Raw genomic sequence first — 22,590 nt, forward strand, 5'->3', positions numbered from 1 at the left:
CTGCTCGAAACATCCAACCTGTAGCCCATCTCCTTCAAGGTTATTTTGAGCATGCTCTTCTGCATGCCGTGGTTGTTTGAATTACCGAAGTCACGCTTTCTTTTGTCTTTTTCAGATCATTCCCAGTTAATCCCAGAGATGGATGTATGGGAAAATCCCAGATGATCAGTAGTTTCTGAAATACTTAGACCGGCCCGTCTGCATCAACAATCGTGTCATGTTCACAGTTGTGCAAGTCACACTAATTCCCCATCATCTTGACCTTGTCCATGTGGTCCATGTGGTATATGTGATTGTATTAATGAACAGTTGAACAACTGTACCAAACACTGTGGCAAGTCAGTGTATGCTACAGCCTCAGCTGTTATTTTCTCTCTCTGGCGCGTAGTCATCTTTCTTCTCCCTTCTTATACTTAAACACCAGCAGGTCATCTTGGCCTTGTCTACATGGCTAAATGCATAGATAATTAACTTGTCCCATGGTTCCTAAATTTAATTTCATTAATAGACCCTCTTAATCACCTGGCACTGATGAAATTTCCATGCACACATTTCGAGCTTTTCACAGACAGGATGTCTAAAATGTGGTTTCCTGCAGTGTGACCGGGTTAATCGAAAAAAATCAGTTGCACACATATTTTGCAGTTTTCCTGAATGGTTCAGACACAGGTGTGAACAGCCCACACATCAGACTGTTTTATTATTTCATACTGCAATAAAAAAGTATGACTCCAGCAGATCATTTTCATATATTATAATACAGATGCAGAATTGAAAGTTTATTCTTTAAACAGCCTAGTATTTTACAAGAAATAGATAACTACTTGGAACTTTTGAACTTGTCCTTAAAACAGGACATAAGTGGGCACGAATCCTTGGGCTCTACTTTGCTGTCATTATCCATGAACACCCAGCGAAAAAGAGGGAGGAGGGGAGGAAGGGGGGTGGGGAACTAAAGTGTAGGGGGGAACTCAATAAATAAAAACAAAAAACAATGGATATAATCTCCAATCTTTCCCAAGCTACCCCATTCATGTATCCACACTTCAAAATATATATAGAAAACAAAACAAAACAATGAGATACAGTTTAGGCCAAATTTTAAATTTGTTAATTTTGGATGAAGCAGCTGAAGAGATGTCAGCAAATCAGCAGACTCTCCATTAGTTTGACTTCCTTGCTCACTTGGGCTGGTTGGGGGTATCCCTCGACTGTTTGCTCCAGTCTGTTTCTCTTTAGGGTTAAACTTTTAGATCAAAGGTCCATTTGCACCAGAGAAATACGCTCTGCCTCAATGGCCAGTGTACTCCTGATAAAAGGGAAACAGAAAAATAAAGGGTGAAAGTCGAGGAAGCAGTTGGGGGTTCGGGTAAAGCAGCTGCTGTTCAAATTGGATACAGTCAGTGGGGGTGGGGGGGTTTGCTTGGCTGCAGTCCCTTAAAAGTCCTCCAAAGTTTCAATCTCTCCCATATTCAATCTCTCAGATGACGCATTCACAGAAAAACCTGAAAATGTAAAAAGAAACAACTCAATTAGCACATGAAACATAAAAAAAAAAAAGTAATCATTTTTCAGATGGATGTTTGTCCTAACCTAGTAGGCTGGGGTCTGCCCGGACCATCTTCTGCTTCTTTTTCTTCTTCCCTGAGGTGACTGTCTCAAAGCGCTGCTGCTGCCCACTCGTATGGTTGGACTGGTAAACTGATGAAGATCCTGTTCCACCCCAGACAGAATCCTTGGAAAGAGAGAAACTTGCACTTAAAAGACGGCTCAGCTCTCAGAGAAAAGGCTCAACGCAGTCCCACTAGATATCGCTGAACATAATGATGAAACCAGAGCTAACATTAATGCTTCCAATTCACTGTGGAGGGAAATGAAGTGTGAAATAATAGGAACTGCCACCAGTGACAGCGTTAAAACTGTCACAAACGAACTGAGGTGCTAAATAGCAGAGCCTAAAAAAAACAAAAAAAAAAAAAATGCACCTTTTATTATTATTTTTCCCTCGTGTCAAAGTTTCCACTTGAAGACATTAAACACACGAGGCTACTGATGCAACCTACTGTAATTGAAACAATAAACTTGGGTGACGGAAGGTGTAATGGTGTCATGTACAGCTCAGTTTGCCCTTTGTTACATATAATTGTTTCCATCAGCGCCACCTTCTGATCAAGGAACAAACTACTCCTGTAATTCTACCCCAACTACTTTTGTCATCAGAATCAGCATACTTTATTAATCCCTAGGGAAATTATGTAGGTTACAGTTGCTCCAGTACAGTAACATTAACAAAAACACACTAGACTATTTAACAATACAATATGTTAAGATATAAGGAATAGCACAATATATATAAATCACCAAATAATAAATATCCAGGGTTGACAGATGTGATTATAAATAAATATCAAGAAAATTGAAAGCAACATTACCGACAGACAATCTGACTGCACAGCTGGGACAAGCCAGACACCTGATGATTGTTCAGTTAGCTTTAAAAAGTTCACTGAAAGCCTTGCATTTTCTAAATATAGCCAAAAGACATGTGTTCACTGAATGGATGCCCCACTTTTCTTCACTACTTAGAAAGAGGCCAGCTCAAAGGTGTGTTAAACAGACAAAGGTGTCAAAGTAACACATCTGTCACCACAACATAGTGTTGCATGAGCTTCATAAGTGTAATTTTACAGATTATAGTATGATTAAAATCCTGGATGCTCAAAAATAACACCTTAAAAGTAAAACTATGATATACTACACTCCGTCCACTTTAATCCACAAATATAATTTTTTTTTATATAAATATGAGCTATCAAACTTTTCAATTAATGGGAGTTTGCTTTGGAGGAGTGACTGTATGTAAGCATGATCATACAGTCAAGGCTTCACATATTTAACTGAATTCTCTGATGTTTTGGCTATTTGATAAACGAAATTGTATTTTACCTTTTAATAAAAAACACAACTTACTAAAATCAGCCCAACCCTGATGGTAGAAGAACCAAACCTGTTAATATGATCAAGCACTTTGACATAAATTCCACTTTTACAAAATTATGACACTGAGTTTTTAGTGCCATTGTAAACAACACTATTAATGCGCAATATTGATGTGACATTGGGAGGTGTTGGTGTACTGGACTGCATTGCATTTAAAAGTGTTCCTAATATCCTGCCTCCCTCATTTGTGGTAATGTGGTGGAAAACAATGCGAGAGTGCCCACTGTGTTTACAGTTCAAAGAAACCACTACACTCAGATTATTCTTCCAATAAACGAAAATGATTTTCATTCGCGTGTCAGGTTTTATACAAACAAAAGGTGCAGTGCTGCTCTGACTACAGACAACATAGACGAAAGGTGGCCTTCATGTTTTAGTAAAAGCAACATGGATTAATCCTTCATAACATTGATGTAGTGATAAAATTCACCTTTTCGACAATCTCTTTTTCTATTATTTAAAAAGAGCAGGCTAAAAAAAGAAAGAAAAAAGAAGTGCCATGTCGGCACTTGCTATGACTTAAGATTTATAAATTAGCTGATTAAAAAAAACATTGTTATGGATGGCATCTTTCTGGGGTCATCTAAAGGGTGATGCAACAGTTTTAGTTTTTGCATACAGCCAGAAAAGCCACATAGTGAAGTGAAACATCACTTTCACCTCATTACAAGTCATATAAGGAAGTGAGACAATTGGTGTAACAACCCTTGTTCTTGTAAGTCCTGCTCACCTGCTGCTGCTTGAGGGCTTGCTGTTGTTTCTGTGGTGCCTGTTTCTGTTGGTTAGCGTTCTGTTTGGCACGACGTTCTAGGAACTGCTTGGCAAAGTCCTTGGCCTCGGGAGTGTCCCCCAGGTAGGCCCTGATGTAGTCGTGCACCTCGTACGGAGAGTCCACTTCTTTGAGGAAAGATGCAAACGTAGGAACTGGCAGAGAGGAGGAGGAGAATATTTGTGTTTGGCTTCCAGAAAGGGCCCATTAATAGTTCCTGGTGGGATGACTTAGTAAATCATATTTAAAGACTCACCATCCAGGTTGTTGGCCGTGTTGAGGGTGTGCAGAGTCTGCTCACACCATTGCATGAACGTGTCCTGTTGACTCTTGTTGACACCTTGAAACAACTTTAGCAGCTTCTCCTCCTCCTCCACCTTCTTATTGGCTCGCCCACTCAAAGAGTTACTTCATGTGCACAAACAAATGAAAGAGGAAGACAAAGTAAGTCACTAAGATCTGCGTGTTACTCATCATATCCCTCACGCTGCAAATCATGCTATTCATCACAGCCTGTGACTAAGAGGGTTTGTAAAGTTTTGTCACTCTAAGTAAATACCTGAGGTTGGCGTTGCCTTTATTGTTCTTCTGCGCGTTGCCTTTTCGGGTCTGTTGAGGTTGCTGGACAACTTCTTTCACAGCCTCATCCCAGAAACCCATATTTGAGTTGTGGGTGTCACCCCAGATGCTGCTGGAGTCTGAGCTCCAGTTACTGCTGCTGCTGCTGGTGTTAACAGACCCCCACACAGAGTTACTCAGAGAAGTCTGTGAAGAGAGCCAGACACGTCTCAGGTTAATTGGCCCATTACATTCATGAGATATCAGTACATTAGTTGGTATATAAAATGCCTAAAAATGGTAAAAGACAACTTAAAGTTTCCAAAGAAATTGACTGATGTGATAGTTTTGTCCATCTATCAGTTCAAGAACCCAAACAGATTGATTTCTTAAGAAATAAAAGTGTAAAACTTCACAACTTTAAAGTCAGAACAAGGATGAGTTGCAAATATTTGGTTACAAAGTAAGAAAACAAACAGATTATGCGAAGATCTGCTGATTCTGAAAATCTGCGGATTTGCCGATTCATCATAACTGGTGTAGTTGCTGGAATTCCTTTTAGCAGAAGTGAAACGTAAAACCAGAAGAACAACAATTACTGCCTTGTGGTTAAAGTGCCTCGAACAGGGAGGGAGGGACAAAGAAAGACATTCTACATTACAGCCAGGAAAGTGTTTCTGCAGATCATAATGATGCCACAGATGATTAATTCGTTCTTTTGACTAATGTGTTCAAAGTTTCACCCGACTGGCTTCTGAATTCTTCAGCTGTTGCTTAAACCGACCATCAATTTTTAATCAGTTCATCTCTGGTTTCAAGTAAACATCTGTGCCAAATCTGAAGAAACATCTGAGGTATGCCTCTGATCACAGCTGTTGCTCGTGCAGAGGCATAAAACAGCAGATTTGTAAAGTCACTAATTTAAAAACAAAAAAAACAATCAAATCACAATTTTGTGAACTCCTCCTGGGATTTAAACGAAAATTTCATTAGTCAATATTTTGGATGTTATTAATGATATTCTGCCTTAAAATGCTGACTCCACTAACGACTCATAAACAGCTCTGCTTTTCTACGAAGCTCTTATTCTGTTTCAGTCAACAATATCTTTTGTTATTGTTTGTGTCACATACAGTTCTGTTTTGAGTGCGCGTTTGTGGGGCAACAATAGGATGTTGTTGCTGCTGTTGCTGCTGCTCCTTCCGCTGTTTCATCTGCTGGGCTTCCTCCCTCTGAATCTCCAGCAAAGACTTGGTGGCAACTGGCTGTTTGGCCATGTTACCCCAACCCGACAACTTGGCATGAGGCTGCTGAGCCTGCTGCAGGGCCTGCTGTTGCTGTAGCTTAAGGATCTCTTGCTGCTGACGTCGATGCTGTGAAGTGAACACAGTATTAATATACATATAAACACATACACACATATATAGAAACAGCATCTCAATAACAAGAAACAAAGTACTGATGACAGACCATTATTGCTAAAAGTATTCACACACGTACAAACTTGAGCGATGTCCCATTCTTAATTCATATGGTTTGATATGATGTTGGCCCACCCTTTGTAGGTAAAACAGCTTCAACTCTTCTGGCAAGATATTCCACAAGTTTAGCAGTGTTTATGGGAATTTTGCACCATTTTTTTTTCCGGAAGAGCATTGGTGATGTCAGACTGACTTGTTGGATGAGAAGGCCTGGCTTGCAAACTCTGCTCTAATTCATCCCAAAGGTGTTCTCTCTTGGGTTGAGGTCAGAATTCTGTGCAGGCCAGTGAAGTTCTTCGACGCCAAAGTTGCTTATCCATGTCTTTATGGACCTTTACTTTTTGCACTGGTGGAAGGTCGTGTCGGAACAGGAAGGGGTCATCCACAAAGTGTTCTCACAAAGTTGCGAGCATGAAGTTGCCCAAAATGTCTTGGTATGCTGAAGCATTCAAAGTTCCTTTCACTGCAACTAAGTGGCCAAGCCCAACCCTGAAAAAACAACCCCACACCATAATCCCCCTCCACTAATTTTACACTTGGCACAATGTAGTCAGATAAGCATCGTTCTCATAGCAACCACCAAACCCACACTCATCCATCAGATTGAAAGATGGAGAAGCGGGATTCATCACTCCAGAGAACACATCTCCACTGCTCTAGTCCAGTGACAGCATGCTTTACACCACTACATCTGATGCTTTGCCTTGCACTTGGTGATGCCTAGGTGCCTGATTTTATACACCTGAGGCCATCGAAATGACTGGAACATGTTAATTCAATGATTTGGATGGGTGAGTGAATACTTTTGGCAATTCAGTGTATGAAAAAATTAATATAGTGTATACAGACAGGTTACACTTTTGAAAAGCACATAACAGCAGCAGTTCACTGAAAATTAAACTGGTCCACTCTTCTTACCTCGTCCCGCGCCTGTCGTTCTCTCTCTTCCTCCAATTTCTGGATCTCAGCTAATGACAGGGCATTCTGAGTCTGGTTTATAGTGTTTGGTGACTGCTGGCCCCACTTTGATGAGGATGGAAGCTGTGGACCAGGATAAGGCATTTTGTAAACTTTAAAGTCATCTCGTACTCTGTATTTTTAATAAATAAGGGTTATGTTTATACCTTCATTTGTGCAAGCTGCTGCTGTTGCTGCTGCTGTTGTTGCAGCCTCCTGAGGGCCTCTTGTTGCTGTTGTCTCTGTCTCTGCAGCTCCTGCTGTCTTTGGGCCTCCTGGTCTCTCCTCTTTTGCTCTTCCTGTTGTTGGGCCAGGGCAGCTGCCGCTGCAGCAGCTGCCACCTCTTCCTCTGCTCGCTTCTCTTCCTCACGCCTCCGCAATGCTTCCAGTTCCTCCTGCTTTCTGCGCTCCTCTTCCTGGTGAAGCAGATACAAAAACCTCAGTGCTGGGTTCAAGAAGAGGAATTATTAGATACGATTTTGTACCCTTACCTGTTTGCGTAGGAACTCTTCTCGCTTCTTTCTCTCCTCCTCTTCCCTCCGCCGTTCTTCTAATCTTCGAAGAGCTTCCTCCTGTGCCATTCTTTCCTCTTCCTCCTTTTGTCTCCGATGTGCTTCTTCCTGTTCCCTTTGCCGTCTTAGTGCCTCCTCCTTAAAATTCACAATGTTGTGTCAGTTCAAGTCTCACACCAAATGAACAAATCAAAGGGTGACTCCAAAACATAAAAACCCAACTGATATCTTTTTTTTTGACTACCCAGTGGTTGTTGTCATTGGAACGCAACATGAATAAAGCCTGATTACAGCTAGTCTGTAAACAATATTACTAAGAATTTGCTAAGCAATGAATGCTTAGCAAATTCCAAGCGACACTGCTTACAAACTAGCTGGTGCCACCTTTTTTACGTTACAATGCAACTCTGACATATCTGTATAAAGCACCTGATACATTAATACTGCCCTTTGTTTTGTTTTTTGTCTCTACTACAAAAAAACGATCAGGAAATGGGTTCTACTTTACAGCTTCAACAGGCAGAAATCTAGAGGGAAAACGTCTTTCCCTCTATACAGTAAAAGTCAATTCCGCATTTCTAGCTTCATGGGTAAAAAGTCTGCTCAACCCACTTTAACATTGAATTTTGCTGCCCATGTGAATTTTTCACTCTTTACAGTACTGACCTAAGACTCCCTTCATTGGTTAGAATTTATTTAAAAGACAGAAATGAGAGGCCGGAGGTGCAGAAGAGTCTGCCCCCTCTTACACTGTGTGAATAAGAAAACCTCAAAGATTGTCTTTTGCCCAGTGCCACTAAGACATGTACTCATTCCATTTTTAAGTGCTTCTATGAAAGCGTTCCACCTGTTTCTGCCGTGCAAGCTCCTCTTCTTCCAAACGTTTCCGTTCCTCCTCCTGTCGAGCTCTCAGGGCATCCTCCAACCGTTTCCTTTCCTCTTCCTCCCTTTTAGCTCTCATTTCTGCCTCACGCCTCTCAAGCTCCAGCTGACACAAAGAAAAATAATGAACTTAAGGCATTGTTCACAGAAACGTGATCTCAAAATAATAGTCGGACATTTCAGACTTCTATTGCTGTATTCCAAACTTCTGAGATCTTTAGAGGTTAGTAGAGACACTGTAAAACACTCGTAGACCAAGATTTTTAATCACCTTTGCATTCTTTGCCTTCTCAAACTGTTGCATCTGCTCAATAGTTGGAGCCTGTGCCATGGAGTCTATGGGTAAATCCCATACACTGCTGCTATCCCACGCTGTTGAAAATGATTCAATTTTATACATTACACTTGCCACAAAAACACATTTCCATCACTTCAAGATACTAAAGTAAGAAACTCACTGCTCTGAGAAGCTTGTTGGAGGTTAGTTGTGCAGGAAGCCTGAGTAGACGGGTTCTGCATTTCCCACACAGAACCAGAGTCTTGTACAGACAGAGATCGGGTAACAGGAGGTAGGAGGCTCTCAGATGCTCTACAGTAATATAAAGCAAACACATTAATGGATTCAGTTTCCCTTGATGTCTCTAGAGGTAACATTTTTAAACACTGAAATACTTATGATAATAATGATGCTATCAACCTTATCTTAAGAGCCTGGTATTGCTGTTGAAGCAGGTTGATCTGCTGTTGGTGCTGCTGCTGCTGCTGAAGAGGAGCTGAGCTAAGAGCTGCAGCTTTTTGCTGGGCCAGGGCCTGAGCATACTGCTGCCTAAAGGGAGGAAGATGGGTAGATAGTGATTAGGAAAAAAAGCAGTATAGTGGCTGGGGGTTTCGTAGTGTGGAATCAAAGCAAAAGCAGCATGGGTTTGAACACTTTCAACCCTTTCATGTGGAGTTTGCCTGTTCTCCCTGCTGTGTTGCAGGTTTTGTCTGGGAGCTCCTGTTTCTCTTGGCATTAAAAGCATTCCATAAACCTTTTTTTGGTAAATAAAACCACATATAATGTGGACAGTTCACAGTTCCATCAAGCAAGGCAGTTATTAATAAATAAGATGACATTCAACAAAGTCAGATGCTGATATTTACGCATTGTGTCAAATCAATATTGGACCAGCTGCTTCTTCTTTCAGCTGCTCCCTTTAGGGGTCGCCACAGAAGATCATCTGACCCTATCTTTAGCATCCTCTTCTGTCACACCACACCCTCTCATGTCCTTCACTGCAGCCATAAATCTTCTTGTCCTCACTAGCTAAAGTGGAACTTTTTTTTAAACCAACTCAATGTTTGATGAAGTGTTCAGTCAATAAAACTAGTATTTTTAATCAAAATAAGTTATTGTTGCACAGAAAGCAAGAATAAATAAGCAATAATGTCTCAACTTAAACGGGAACTCTACCAGTTTTACACACCACAGTCTGTCTGCAGGTCTTGGGCAGTAATACTTCATATGTAAACCAATTTGCCAATTTGTTGCTTCAAAGTGAGCTGTGTGAATTTGCTGATGTAGTGTTAAATCTGAGCCTGGCATACCTGAGGAGGTATTGATATTGGAACTGCTGTAACTGGTAAAGGTTGAGAGCAGTGAGCTCCTGGTGCCTCTTCAACCTCTCTTGATCCCCATCTCCCTTCAAAACATAAGAAAAAAGAATTACAATAAAAATCATGTTTTTAAATCAAGTTGGAGAAAAAGCAAAGCATTAAAAAGCTTCCGATCTCTCTTTCTAGCTGCCCATCTAATTCAGCATCACAGGGAGGCTTGAACTGAAAAGAGTTCATGTTATATTGTGCTTTAAAAGATAATACAAGGAGGTTTCCTTGCGTTTCTATACACACCCTTCTATTTTAAAAAGGGACTACTACACCACCTACAGGATAAAAGGTAGTACTGATTCTACTTCTGATTTGAAAAACAGTCCCTCCACATTTAAGAATCAAATGGAGAACACTTTGCAGGATCCTTACCTGTAGAGGTGGAGGTGCAGAACCTGAAGTAAATGGTACCTTGCCCCAGATCTTCACGATCTCTCCCAGAGGCTGAAATACTTCATCACACCCTCTTTTGACCAAAAGGTTCATTGTGAAGTACCCAGCCTGAAACCACTCTGTCATCTCATGGTTACTGAATGGACCTAAAGGAGCACAAAAAGACAGCAGAAAACATTCAGGAGTCTGTTTTTAAGACAAAACTACAATCTAAGCTACACTCTGACCAGATGAAGTCCAGGCTTACCCTGTATCTCCCCCTGGGGGTCTTTGTAAAACCACTTGAGAGCAGCTTCATGGGTCAGGGGCAGGCCTGCAGGCTTGGGCTTCTCTGAAGTCTTTGCTGCAAGTCTGTCATCATCCACCCCACTGTCCTGTAGGTACGCTACCATCTTTTCCGCCTCCTGGAAAGGATTTTTTTTGGGTTTTTTTAAAGAAAGGCATTAAAATTACTCCTAAGCCAAATCAAAACTGACACAAAAGACTGCCTTGTCTCAGATGATTAAAAACCCCCAAAACATAACAGCTTCTTTCTGAGCAAAGAGTTGCTTTTAAAAACCTGATCATTATCCCTCTGGGGTCCAGGGAATAATTGGCCGTTTTTGATTACTTTTGATTTTACCTATATTTCGCCTTCAAAAACCTTTTATCTTGCATTGTTTGGTATCAATATTTTGACATACTATATTAGTACAATTGATCTAAATCAAGACAAAAAAAATTAATTATCTGAATAGAAAAAAGTTATTTTTTACTGTACAAACCACAAATATGCTTAACGAATCATTTTCATAACTTGAAATGCAAATAGAAATTGCAAATTTCTAAAAATTATGCACAAGTTCTGCAAACGACAAAGTTATATGGTACTATTTACCTAAAAATGCAGCCAAGGTCTCAGGTGTTTTTTATATAACCATTTAAAACTATTTACAGAACAATCAGGTGTGCAACATCAAATAAGAAGGCACGCAAATTATTTATGCAACTCCAAAGTTTCTATCCACTATAAGACAGAATTCCACAGGCCTAAACCCTGCAGGTCTGACAACAGGAGGGGTATCAGTCCTCTCTTCCATGTGGAGACAGCATTTACACTGGAATCTGCCATTTGTGGCTTCTTTGGATCAACTGTGACATTTAGCAGTATAACTGACACACAAAACAAAACAATGACTACACAACACACTAACTATAGCCTCCAAAAACTATTAACGTCACTAATGTCTCACATATGAAAACTTGCTCAGTCTCTTTCTTTCGCTCACCCGCTTTCTCTTGCCAGTGCCACTCCTAAAACTTCCCTCTCTTCCTAAACAACCAAGTGCCACATGTTACCATATCTTTTTTTTTTTTTGATACGCTTTAACACCAATAGGGAAGGGGTGATTTTTCTTTTTTCACTCACAAGCGGAGCGTGTTTGGTAGCGCTGTCCTTAGAAAACGCTGTTTTTACCGTTTCTTCCTGCCGTAAACACCACTGTTTTGTTCAGAAAAAAAACTCTTCATAACTCTGGTTCTACGTGGCCCATCGACACAATTTAAAAACTGGTATATAGTTTGAAGTCCACACTTTTGACCCAAGTTGAAATGGAGACTTTGGGTTGCTGCGTCGTCTTAAATTGGTCATGTGAATTTGACGCACCGGCGCGTCCATAGACCCCAGAGGGTTAATGAAATTAGTCAAATGTCTGGTATTATAATATTCTTGATATAGTTTCTCCTTTAGCAACAAGATTATAACTGATCTCATGACTGTGGATTTCTGGTTGATGACCACAGTCCTGCTGACACACCTTCATGATAAAAGTTTACATAATTACCTGTTCAAAGTGTTTTAATCCCTCGTCTTCATCAGTGTCATGTGACACAGTGTTGGGCCTGCCAAAAGGTGACATTATATTTGAAGGAAATGGTAAAGGATTGTTCATTGGCACAGAAACCTCTATGGGCTTTTGCTGTGGTATATGGAGAGTAGGTGATGGAGCAGAAACTTCTGTATGGAAAAAAACAAAAAACAAAATGTTTGTATTTTTGGCACATGCAGAAAAAATAAGTAATATTTACAGTGAAACTGCATAAAAGTCCCACCTATAAGGGTGGTAGAAATGTGGGTCATAGGAAGAGATTCCAGTATGCTATTAGACATGGGGACATGCACAGGGACTTTGCAGGGCTCTGGGGGGAGTTCCAGGGGTGGCTGTCGCTCAGCTGGCCTCTCAGGGTCTTCTGTCCTGCTAGGCAGGTTTGGGGACAAAGACTGAGCAGGAGAATGGGGCTCTGAGACAGTTGGAGGAACAGGTGGAGCCTCCTCTGGTACTCTAGCCAACTCTAAAGTAAAAATTACAAATCACAATATGAAATTGTCATAAATAATAATTAGGTTTTGTAATATTAAAAAATGTGTATTAAAATGTGTGCGTTGTGTCAACAGTGATTAGTTGATATTGTATCACATCCACATAATTTTCCACAGTCTTTTGTCATGTTTGAATCACGCCTTTAAACAGCCATCATTTTATTTTAGAAAAATGGTTGAAGCACAAAACAGGCCAGCATCTGCAGCGCAATCCATTGTGTTTTTTAGTGTCCTTGAGACTGTGGCTGAAAGACTCCCACAATTTCTCCTTACAGACAATACTTTGACTGAAAGTATATCAATCTAAGCAACTGCTGGGATGTATATGAAATTTTTGCATTAGTACATCTCAACCAGTTTCCAGTCAACATGCTCGTCCAAGACCTTATAAATCACTGAAATCTGACTGATGACAAGTATTTTTCTGGAATCTTATGTTACTGGTCATACTGCAGCACTCGCACTAAAATCTGGTTCTGGAAACTGCAGACAAAATGTTCAAACTATAAGAGATTTTTTCCCCCCTTCTGTACATTGAAGTTCATACAGTAAGAGACCGCCATCACCCTGAAGGCTGAGCTTGGCTTCGGGGAATGCCATTTCCCAAAGTGAAACAGCCCAGTCTTTTTGTGCGCTTCATAAAAAGACTTTCATTTCCAAAGTGCTTACAAAACTGTGAGTCTTACAGTCTATTTAGATGTACTTCTATGTAAAAACCGTGACTGACCTTTTCGGTCAGCTTCTCTTTTGGCCTCGGTTTCTGTCTCTTTGGTCTCCTTGGGTTGGCAGTCTTCGTCCTCCAGGCCCTCTTCACACACTTCCAAGGGTTTGAATTCAATCTCTGCCTCTTCCAAGATCGGCTCCTTGGAGGCTTTCTGCTATTATGAAGGGAAAAAAAAAAAAAAAAAAAAAAAAACACTTTTGAAAATTTAGCACACATATCCCTTAAAGCCATCAGCGTTTTGAAGCCAGTTCAGGATAGTCAAGTCTTTCCATTTATCAGTATAATGGTTTCTGCCTGAAATCACCTTGAGTGAGAGAAATGCCCCCGATGAGTCAAAGGTGCCCGCCTCCTCGTCTGCATCCTCCAGACACCACTCTGGCAGGCTGTCCCTCTCATCTTCAAGGCTGCCACTGCCTGACCTTGGCCTCCTGTAGCCACGCTCGTCTTCTCTTGCATCAAATGGGAAACGGCGACGCTGGTCTGGGTGTTCCCGCCACCCTGCTGACCGAGGCCCATCTGGAGAGACAAAATAAATACAAAAAAAACATTGGAAAATAATGAGAAAACCATTTTACTCATGATATACTTTAACTTCATGCAGATGTTCAGCAGTAATACATTTGCCTGTGCAAGTAAGATGCAGTTTAAAATAAAGAATCAATGGTGAAGAATCACTCATCTCACTCTAAGCACGCTTTGTTGGCTGGTACTTTATAGAAGCAGTAAATTACTGACAGCCAAGCTAACAAAACGCCCATGATACAGAAAGAGGTGGAGCTGGAGAATTCAACTGAATTCAACTTTGTGCGCTATCATGAATACCAAAAACCAACCAGCAGTTTGGCTGTGAAACAAAAAACTGTTTTCTCAAACAGGCAGCGGCAGTCACCACAAATATACATTTATCAGAGATAAATGTATCGGTAACGTGGACTGTGCAGTGCCCACCTGGGCTTGGGGGGCACCACCGGTCATTGTCCCGCCGAGAACCTGCCGGGCGCCAACCCCCCTCATCATCCTCACCATTCTGATCATCACGAGAAGTACGCCAGTTCTCACTTTCTGAACGCGTGAAGTCGTGCTTCCTCGGGAGTCCTGCTCCACCGTCCTCATAATTACCTCGCACTGAAAACGATGGAGTGAAAGGTAAATAACGATTATATTGACAATGAGATCATAATTTGTGTTACCAAACTCATGCCTCATCGACATTCTTTAAAAATCTCAACTTCCTATTGGTCAAAAGTTCAACTTGCATAAACACACTTACTGTGATTGATCTGAAAATGTCCTGGAGCAGCATCTGTCACAAAAACAAAGCAACAAATAGATAAGCTAAGTTCATTCGCCCCAAAAGATCACCACATATTGATTATTTGAGGAGCAAAATGTGACACCAACCTGGGTCTTTTCGACCTGGTTTTTCAAACCTTCTATCTCCCCTATTGATAGAAAGAAAGTCATTATATAAAGTTATGACTGTTATGCCGAAAGGAAGAAAAAAAACTTCAAGCTTTGACAGAAAAAGATGAACATTTTAATACCTTTCTTCCCAGCTTTGGGAGCGATGCATCTCCCTTACTCCACGACCAAAACCTTCCACATCGTCAAAACTTCTTTGGTAAAACCCTCCATCTCCTCTGCCCCGACCTGAAAACAATCACAAACACTAATGAGATTCAGTTGCTCATAATCATATTCCACAGGCTTTCCTTTGGTTGGGATATTTAACACGGTTATAAAGGAACAAATGCCGCTAAGATACTCCAGCAACTCCTCTTGCAAATTATTTGCATTCAGCATTATATTCATCAGCAGGAGTTCTACCATGGTCCATAAACCCAAATCTGCTGAATCATGATGGTGTACTCTCCATTCACATTTTTATCCAGAGGTGTACAAGAAAGCAGCTCCTGAGATTTTTAATTGAATCTTTTCTCTCATGACTCACAGACAACACCCTTGAACAAGGACAAATCAGTTTGGCTGATGAAGTATTCTGCAATGTTTTACTGCCATAGTAAATGGCCTGTATTTGTATAGCGCTTTACTAGTCCCTACGGACCCCAAAGCGCTTTACACAACCAGTCATCCACCCATTCACACACTGGTGATGGCAAGCTACATTGTAGCCACAGCCACCCTGGGGCGCACTGACTGCTTCTAGTGAAGAACAATAACTTACTTTCAGACTTTTTTGTGTCACTGACTAACTTTCTATTTATAATTAAACTGCCTATCTATATAGCTATAGCGTGACCTCTTGATCAAACTTTAAAGTATTAGTTCAGGAAAAGTATACCTGACATGACCAATGCCAGTAAAAACAGTTCTTTTGTTTATGAATATGAATAGCTATTTCTGATTAATATTTAACCTCGCCCACACTGTGTATGTAAAACTGAACATGTCGACAGCAAAAGATCAACAGTCCAGACATCAGGGCCTTAAATTGTTTAAAAAAAATATGTAAATAAATAATCTGAATTTCAAGACCAAACTCTGGTAGCTGGTAACATACTGTAGCAGTTTCCATAAAAGACGTTTGTTACTTAACACGTTATATTTTAGAAAATTATTACAGATAAAAGGTTAAGTCTTTGAACTAAGTCAAAGGTCAATGTGAAATCATAGTGACATACTGTTGCCACACACTTAACATGACCTCTGTCTAACACTGCAACTTTACTGGAGTGCATTAGCATGCAAGAATCTTGAAATATTACACCGATCCTTATTGCAGCCTACAGTTTGCAAGCAAGCCATGCCATCATTATGTAAATGCCTCATCTTATTATTTACAATTTCCAAGAATGATGAGCGAAAGAAGAGGTAGACTGATTTTGTGAAAAGCCATGTAGATGGAAAGCTGAGAATTACCAGCAACACCCACCTCTCCAGTCGACGGTTTACACCAGGAAATTTTACAAATTTCCTTTGGAATAATCTGGGATTCACAGATGAACACTTTATGCTCAGCAGAAGGCAGAATGTATATCCTTTGCTCCAAGGCTGACTAACAGTAATTTATTTTACTCTGGTGTGAGAAAATACTCATTTTTTTAATAGATCTGCATCGTGACTACGCCTAAACAAACGTCCGTCTGCTTTCAGAGACAATCTTCCACCTTTAGGGCACATCAGTGCGAGGCAACATTTTGCTGAGTAAGCACATCACCTACGGGATACTAGTATTACACTATACTGTCTCAAACTCTGGACACACTGCCAGGCTGTTTTAAAGGCACTTTAACTGTATCCAGCTGTCATGACTTTCCTGAAACTGCATACACACATCAACTACACACAGATGTGTCTGTTATACTGTGGGGGCACTTGGTTCTGTTACTTCCTTTATTTTATAGAGGGAAATCAAATAAAAAGTTGTCAAGAGGGATCACTTTTATCTTGTGACAAAACATTTCTATACTGATTCACTGATTCACTGATTAAACGTGTGGGAGCTTCTGGACTGGCATCTAAAGGCCTTTAACTTCCCTGGACAAATTTGCAGGATTTATTTTTTGAATCAAGCTCAGCTTTTCAGCTCCAAATAAACCGATCTGACCAATCAGACCACTGCATTTGGTAACAAAGCAGTGGTAGCTCAAAACACTCTTGTTGGAAGAACACAGCCTCATTTCTCCAACAAAGAATTAAACCTGTCTGTCTAGAGATTAAATCCAACATATTACTTCTCCTTGAAATTATAAAAGGAAACACAACTTACTCATGTATTCATGAGCTTAGATACATTCTTACCTCTACCCCTTGAAGTACTTCGGCCTCTTGGTGCCCCTGCTATCAGCCCACCTCCACGCCCTGTGAGCCGAAGTACAGCTGCACTGTTTACAGACATGGAAAAATTTCTCTGCAAATACAAACAGAAGGGAGGGGAGCAAACGGAGGGGAAGCCAAGTCTGAGCTCTTGTCTTTGTATCCGCTCTGTATTATAAAGCTAAATTAGTAAATACAATGCATATGCCATTAAAATAATAATATTGCAATTGGCCTCACGCCAGCTTGACATTAATGTCAGTGTTCTGATCTGGTTGATACCTGTTCCTCCTCTGTAAAAGACACGAGTGCCAGAGGTGGCAGGGGCTCCTCTTGCAATATGGGCAGAAACTCCTTATCGTGTAGGTCTATAGGGATCTGGACAACACAAACGCACAGTACGAGTTTTCACAATTAAGATACATTTCATTCAATTTTCAAAGACTATTATAGCACAACAAAATATGGGGGATGAAATTCAATCTTGGCAGTCACACACTTTGTATGAAAATCCCAATGGCTACGATCTTGCGTCAACATCTAACGCTGACGTTACGGACGTACCCACCTTGTTATCCTTTACATAAAGTGCTAACATTTCTTCTCTCCCGTAGCGATATTCTGCAAGTTTATACTTTGGCAATGCAGGTGAGAGGGGTGGAGAGGCAACAGCATTGCTGCTTCCACCACCACCACCACTGCTGCCTCCTCCTCCAGACAGGGCACGCAGCCTGCAGACAAAGACAAAGCAGTAAAAACATAATGGACAGAGAAACATCAATCAAGCAACAGGTCTCAACATGAACGAGAAAACCTGCACTAGGCCCACGCAGAAAACCAGTTTCACAACCTAAAAATCACTTCATCCACACTAATTATTAAATCACGCCAGTTCAATTACCATTCTGGTCCAAAGTTAAGTGTCTGGGTTTCGGCCATTCTCCCTTGAAGTTCTGCAAATGTGGAAATGGAGGTAAAGGATTAGTGCCAAACATCTGCCATCCCCGCCCCCCAAAAAAACAACAGCAAAAAAGAACACATAGACAGTCATGCAGCCTAATACTGCTTATAAGTGTTACTGCATCCATTCAAAATTGGATATGTGCATGTCTTGACTTGGAAATATAAATGGGTATTCCAAAATTGCATGTGGCATAAACAGACAGGGGAACTGCAGTACTGGTCTGCACCTGTATATACAGTTTTTACTTTAATTGCTGAAAATCTTGAAAACTAAAACTCAGGCATGTCAAACACATTAGGGGTTTGTCCCTGGCTTTAATGCATTTCAACTCCTCAGGCTATGTAGCCCATCCCACAAGTACACAACCAGTGTACAATTTCAATGTGCTAAAGCTATTTTAGGACATCTCTCAGCCTGCAAGGAGGCTGTGGCAGACACCTGTAATTGACGACTGAGATGGACTTTCTTTCAGCAAAAACAACTCTCCCCAAAATAATCATGTTATGCCAGCATCATTAGTTGTTTGTTTATGCTAGTGTCCCTACTACCAAGACGTTCCCTTCACCCTTAACCTGGAAGCACAGATCTAAGGCACAGGCCTTCCTCAAACATCAGGCACAAAAGGCGACAGCAGACTTACAATAGCCTTGACCATATGGAAGCCTGAATAAGCCACGTGTAAGTTGGTAGTTACAGCAATAAATACAGCAACCGGAGGGGGGCTTGCGATATTTGTGGTGTCTCTTCTGTGAGTTTAGGCACACTTTAAAGCTAGACCTTTGATTGGCCGGCTTTATATAACGATACGGCGTGTTTGAAATGATTAACGCGTAATCTGTACACAGCAATATAACTTATCAGTTTTATGAAGTCAATGTACCGTTACAATTTTGTTAAGCAGCTTAAATGGTACAAAATACGAGTGAGCGTTAAACTCCTGTAAAGTTTTCGGGAAAGTCACCGAGTCCATCGTTTAACTCCTAACAAAACTACAGTAGTCAAACTCCAGCCTTGATTACGTACTAAGTGAAGTTAATGTTGCTGAATAATGTTAAAGCTGGCTTTGCAATGCTCGCTGTGATGGTCACCGAGGAAGGTTCAGCAAATCACCCTCAGCTGCCAGCACTGCGTTAGCCAACGCAGCAAACTAGCAAGTCCTTTAAACACCTAACGTGGATATTTAAAGCATTCACTGCACATTCGTGACTGTCATTATCCAGCATGTTTTGCGACTGTTAAATGCTCATAGTGGGGTTATAGACATGCGGAAAGGTGGCGGCAGAATTGTAGTTAAAGAAGCGCTTTACTGCCTGGTGCAGAGTATTTTTTGCTATCCAGAAAGACGATGGCCAACGGTGGTTATCCCAGCGTGCTAGCTAACTAATTAGCCAGCAACGTTTAATCCCAACCTAGCTATCGTATATGTGTGACAAGTAAAGGCAGACGCGTGTACTGACACTGTTTTAGTTTATCACAAGAGAGTAGGTAAAGCTTATAATTCACATAAACTGTGTAACACTGCTCCGGAATAAGTTAATCCCCCCTCCCATCCAATCACCAATGCTGATAGCTAGCATGCTAACGGGTTAGCCAACTAGCTCCACGCGGCCTCCCGAGCAGCCTGGATCGACGACTACCTTTCCTTGTCAAAACGGCCCGCACACGGAGGCACTGGGGCCCGGTGCTGCAAGGCCAAGTAAACATGGTGGTAGAACCAACAACCCCAAGCGCCCCAGATCCTCGCAATTTGCCCCCCTGACGTGGCGGCTACCTAACGCGAATGATTTTTTCCTCGCTAGTGTGTCAAACTTTGGCTGTCTTACCTCCGCTTGTTCTGACAGCACAAGGTTTGTATACGAGCTGTGTGGCTCTCTCTGGGCTCTCTCTCTCTCTCTTCGTTTTCCACAAGATGGCTGAGCGCAGGTCACATGACAGCAGATATATAAACCCGAATGCCGAGGAAAGATTTGCTGACTGCTACACACAGTAGCAGCCTGTGGTAATGTTCTGGCTCATAATGTTAATTTTAAATAAAGTGAACTTTGTATTTATCCCTTAAAAATCTTGAGAAAAGGACGTGACACGGGCCTCTCCGCAATAAGCCAGTAAACTCAGTATAATGCAAACTTTGCATATGTAACACCATATACGAAACATGTTTAAATGGCTCACTGTACAGCAATAATTGTATAGACTACTGCCATAAATAAATACAACTGTACTGGAATACTATAAATGCCATTAAAACAGCCCTTAACATTTTGATTTCTGTTTTCTTTATTAATTTGTAGAATGATAGGAAAATAGCGCTGTTTTTGATATGATCCCATATTAAGTAAGTACAGGCCCAGTATTACTGATATCACTACCGACACGTTAGGTCGGTTAGTTAGTCAGAAATTTCGAGTTTTTCCGAGTTCGCAGTTGGAATTTTTATCTGATTTCGAAAGTCAGAGAAGCACATAAACCAATTTAGCAATCGAAGATGGCAGCACTGAATATAATCAAACATTTTAATGCCTATTAAATACCTGCTTGTGTTACCTTCCACAATAATTAGTTAACACAACAAAACAAACAAACCTTTCATTGTTTTGTTTTTGGAAAGGCACCACTAAAGAACAATAAGAGAGAAGGCACATCTTGCTATATACAGCTGTGTTAAAATATGTTATTATTGTTGGCTGCTTGAGGTAACTTGTGTTTAATTGTATCCCCATGTATAAAAAGGTACTTCTCAAAAATTTGGAGTTGACACTCTAAACAGAGAGCTAGAGAGAGTGAAATGAGGGGGTTCAGTAAAGGCCAAATTTGCTTTGTGGTCCTCCAACTCAGAGTTGTAACACAGTCATGACAAAGGTGACACAGCCAGACAAGGTTCCTTTTTTTGGTCAGCTTTGAGAACTACCACATTTTACAGTGCAAGGCTGAATATGGTATCCAAGACTCCTTAGACAATAAACAATTAAGTTCACTTACATTCAGTTCAGCATTGATGTGTCACTCTTACATAATGCTTAACTAACAGGTTATACCAGTAGGCCTGGTCACTGGTTAATGCAGGCTAGTGCTTAGCCAAGTGAGACCAGTGAGTGTTAATATTGGCGCTGTCGACCCTGCAGGGCAAAATAGCATGGTGGATTTAGGTATGTGATTTTCCTTTTTGGATTCAATGCACGGATTTCTCCACCCCAAGACCCGAAATGCATGTGGTGCTGAGTAATTATAAAGTTTATGTAAGAGTATGAGCCAGCTGCTTGCAAAAGCCAAGCCCCCGGGCAAACTTCGGGGTAAAATAAATCAGGTAAAGTTAGTCGGACTGGTAAACACTTTTTAATGAGCCTTACTTATCTGTATTGAGATGAATCCTCCCGTGGAAAGATTACACATTACACTTTCTGTATCCATTTTTACTAGCCAGTCGGCCGAACAATAACAACAGTTTGTTATTTGTTTGTTTGCTGTGTTTTTACCAACTCATGTAGAGATCTATAGCTAACAAAAACAACTGCAGTTACACGTAACATAAAGATTTTTAATTTTTAAACTACCACTAATTGTGAGCTCAGGACCTGTTGTTGGTTTTGTTGGATTACGACGATGGTGCATTTCGAGCTGGCTCGTTGGTCTAGGGGTATGATTCTCGCTTAGGGTGCGAGAGGTCCCGGGTTCAAATCCCGGACGAGCCCACCGTTTTACTTCGTTATTTTGAATTGCTATTAATAATTCTCCTTGTTAACGTTGCCAATATCGCTTTCGCAGATACGTAATTAAATGCAGTTGCGATGATATTTAGGATTATAAGACAAAGCTTCTTCAGAGTGAGAATCTTCACCGCTGCAGCACTCAATCTAATGTCGATAAAAAACTGTATTCTTAATTACCATGCGTGCCAACGCGGTAAGTAGCAACTGGTAAGACAGAAGATTACAATTTAAGCGTGCGTTTTACTGTGGAACAAAAAAGGAATGACCCCGACGTGATTTGAACACGCAACCTTCTGATCTGGAGTCAGACGCGCTACCGTTGCGCCACGAGGTCTGTGGGATAGATCTCGTATTTGCCTATCATAAAGGTGGGCATGCTGTACTGTGGCTACATATGGTCTTTAGCTTCTTTCACTAAGTGATATTTTATGAAAAACGTCGAAATGTGAAAATTCTGACTTTAATCTCAGAATTCTGGAAAAGAAAGAGTGCCCACTTTTTTTCCCAGTGGCCCTAATCCTCTTCCGTAATAAGTCCTAATCAGAAGGCCTGTTTTCAAGTAAGACAGTAAAAACCTTGGGGCTGGCTGTCCACACCGCTATTGTATTGTGGGCCCAGCCATTAGTCATTTGTATATAGTATATATAGTGTACCACTGTATCTTTGGTAAGTGGCCGGTTAGCTCAGTTGGTTAGAGCGTGGTGCTAATAACGCCAAGGTCGCGGGTTCGATCCCCGTACGGGCCACAGTTGCGTTTTTTTCTCCCTTCTTTGGGAAAATTATTTTGCTGCTCGATTTTATTACGGTGTGAAAACAAGCCGTGTCAGCAGTATGGATGTATTTGGTTCGGCGAAAAAATA

General features: G+C 41.0%; 2 protein-coding genes and 3 non-coding genes across 9 annotated transcripts in view; 3 read left to right on the forward strand and 2 right to left on the reverse strand.

Annotated features, from left to right (window-relative positions):
• Positions 1-968: 968 nt before the first annotated feature.
• On the reverse strand, positions 969-19,975 carry gigyf2 (GRB10 interacting GYF protein 2). Of its 5 annotated transcripts, none has more exons than XM_005721344.1 (29): positions 19,847-19,975; positions 17,961-18,012; positions 17,628-17,790; positions 17,342-17,437; positions 17,045-17,153; positions 14,827-14,932; positions 14,684-14,724; positions 14,553-14,585; positions 14,402-14,407; positions 13,587-13,798; positions 13,286-13,436; positions 12,291-12,530; positions 12,023-12,195; positions 10,447-10,603; positions 10,179-10,345; positions 9,747-9,841; positions 8,857-8,985; positions 8,618-8,748; positions 8,431-8,531; positions 8,125-8,265; positions 7,257-7,415; positions 6,933-7,181; positions 6,727-6,849; positions 5,461-5,700; positions 4,329-4,534; positions 4,026-4,177; positions 3,731-3,924; positions 1,594-1,735; positions 969-1,505 (listed from the first exon to the last, which is right to left on the reverse strand). In XM_005721344.1, exons 2-29 carry the CDS (start codon positions 17,996-17,998, stop codon positions 1,438-1,440), a joined length of 3,822 nt encoding a protein of 1,273 aa, XP_005721401.1. In that variant the 5' UTR covers positions 17,999-18,012; positions 19,847-19,975; the 3' UTR covers positions 969-1,437. The 5 variants fall into 5 exon arrangements, with proteins under 5 accessions (XP_005721401.1, XP_005721400.1, XP_013767946.1 ...); XM_005721343.1 differs by having other exon boundaries at positions 14,342-14,407; XM_013912492.1 differs by having other exon boundaries at positions 14,306-14,407.
• A 1,124-nt stretch (positions 19,976-21,099) lies between these two features.
• The window catches only part of kncn (kinocilin), an 11,477-nt gene continuing 9,986 nt past the window's right edge, over positions 21,100-22,590 (forward strand). The window contains exon 1 of the mRNA XM_005721345.1: positions 21,100-21,169. Within this exon, the coding sequence (XP_005721402.1) occupies positions 21,157-21,169 (13 nt within the window). The 5' untranslated portion in view covers positions 21,100-21,156. The remainder of the gene's footprint in view (positions 21,170-22,590) is intronic.
• Positions 21,641-21,712, forward strand: trnap-agg (transfer RNA proline (anticodon AGG)). The gene has a single exon. It is a non-coding gene; the product is annotated as a tRNA-Pro (tRNA).
• Positions 21,993-22,064, reverse strand: trnaw-cca (transfer RNA tryptophan (anticodon CCA)). The gene has a single exon. It is a non-coding gene; the product is annotated as a tRNA-Trp (tRNA).
• trnai-aau (transfer RNA isoleucine (anticodon AAU)) lies at positions 22,403-22,476 on the forward strand. Its single transcript has one exon. It is a non-coding gene; the product is annotated as a tRNA-Ile (tRNA).

The sequence above is a fragment of the Pundamilia nyererei genome, unplaced genomic scaffold, assembly GCF_000239375.1.
Source record: "Pundamilia nyererei isolate P.nyererei 1_Seehausen unplaced genomic scaffold, PunNye1.0 scaffold00004, whole genome shotgun sequence".
Lineage (NCBI taxonomy): Eukaryota > Metazoa > Chordata > Actinopteri > Cichliformes > Cichlidae > Pundamilia > Pundamilia nyererei.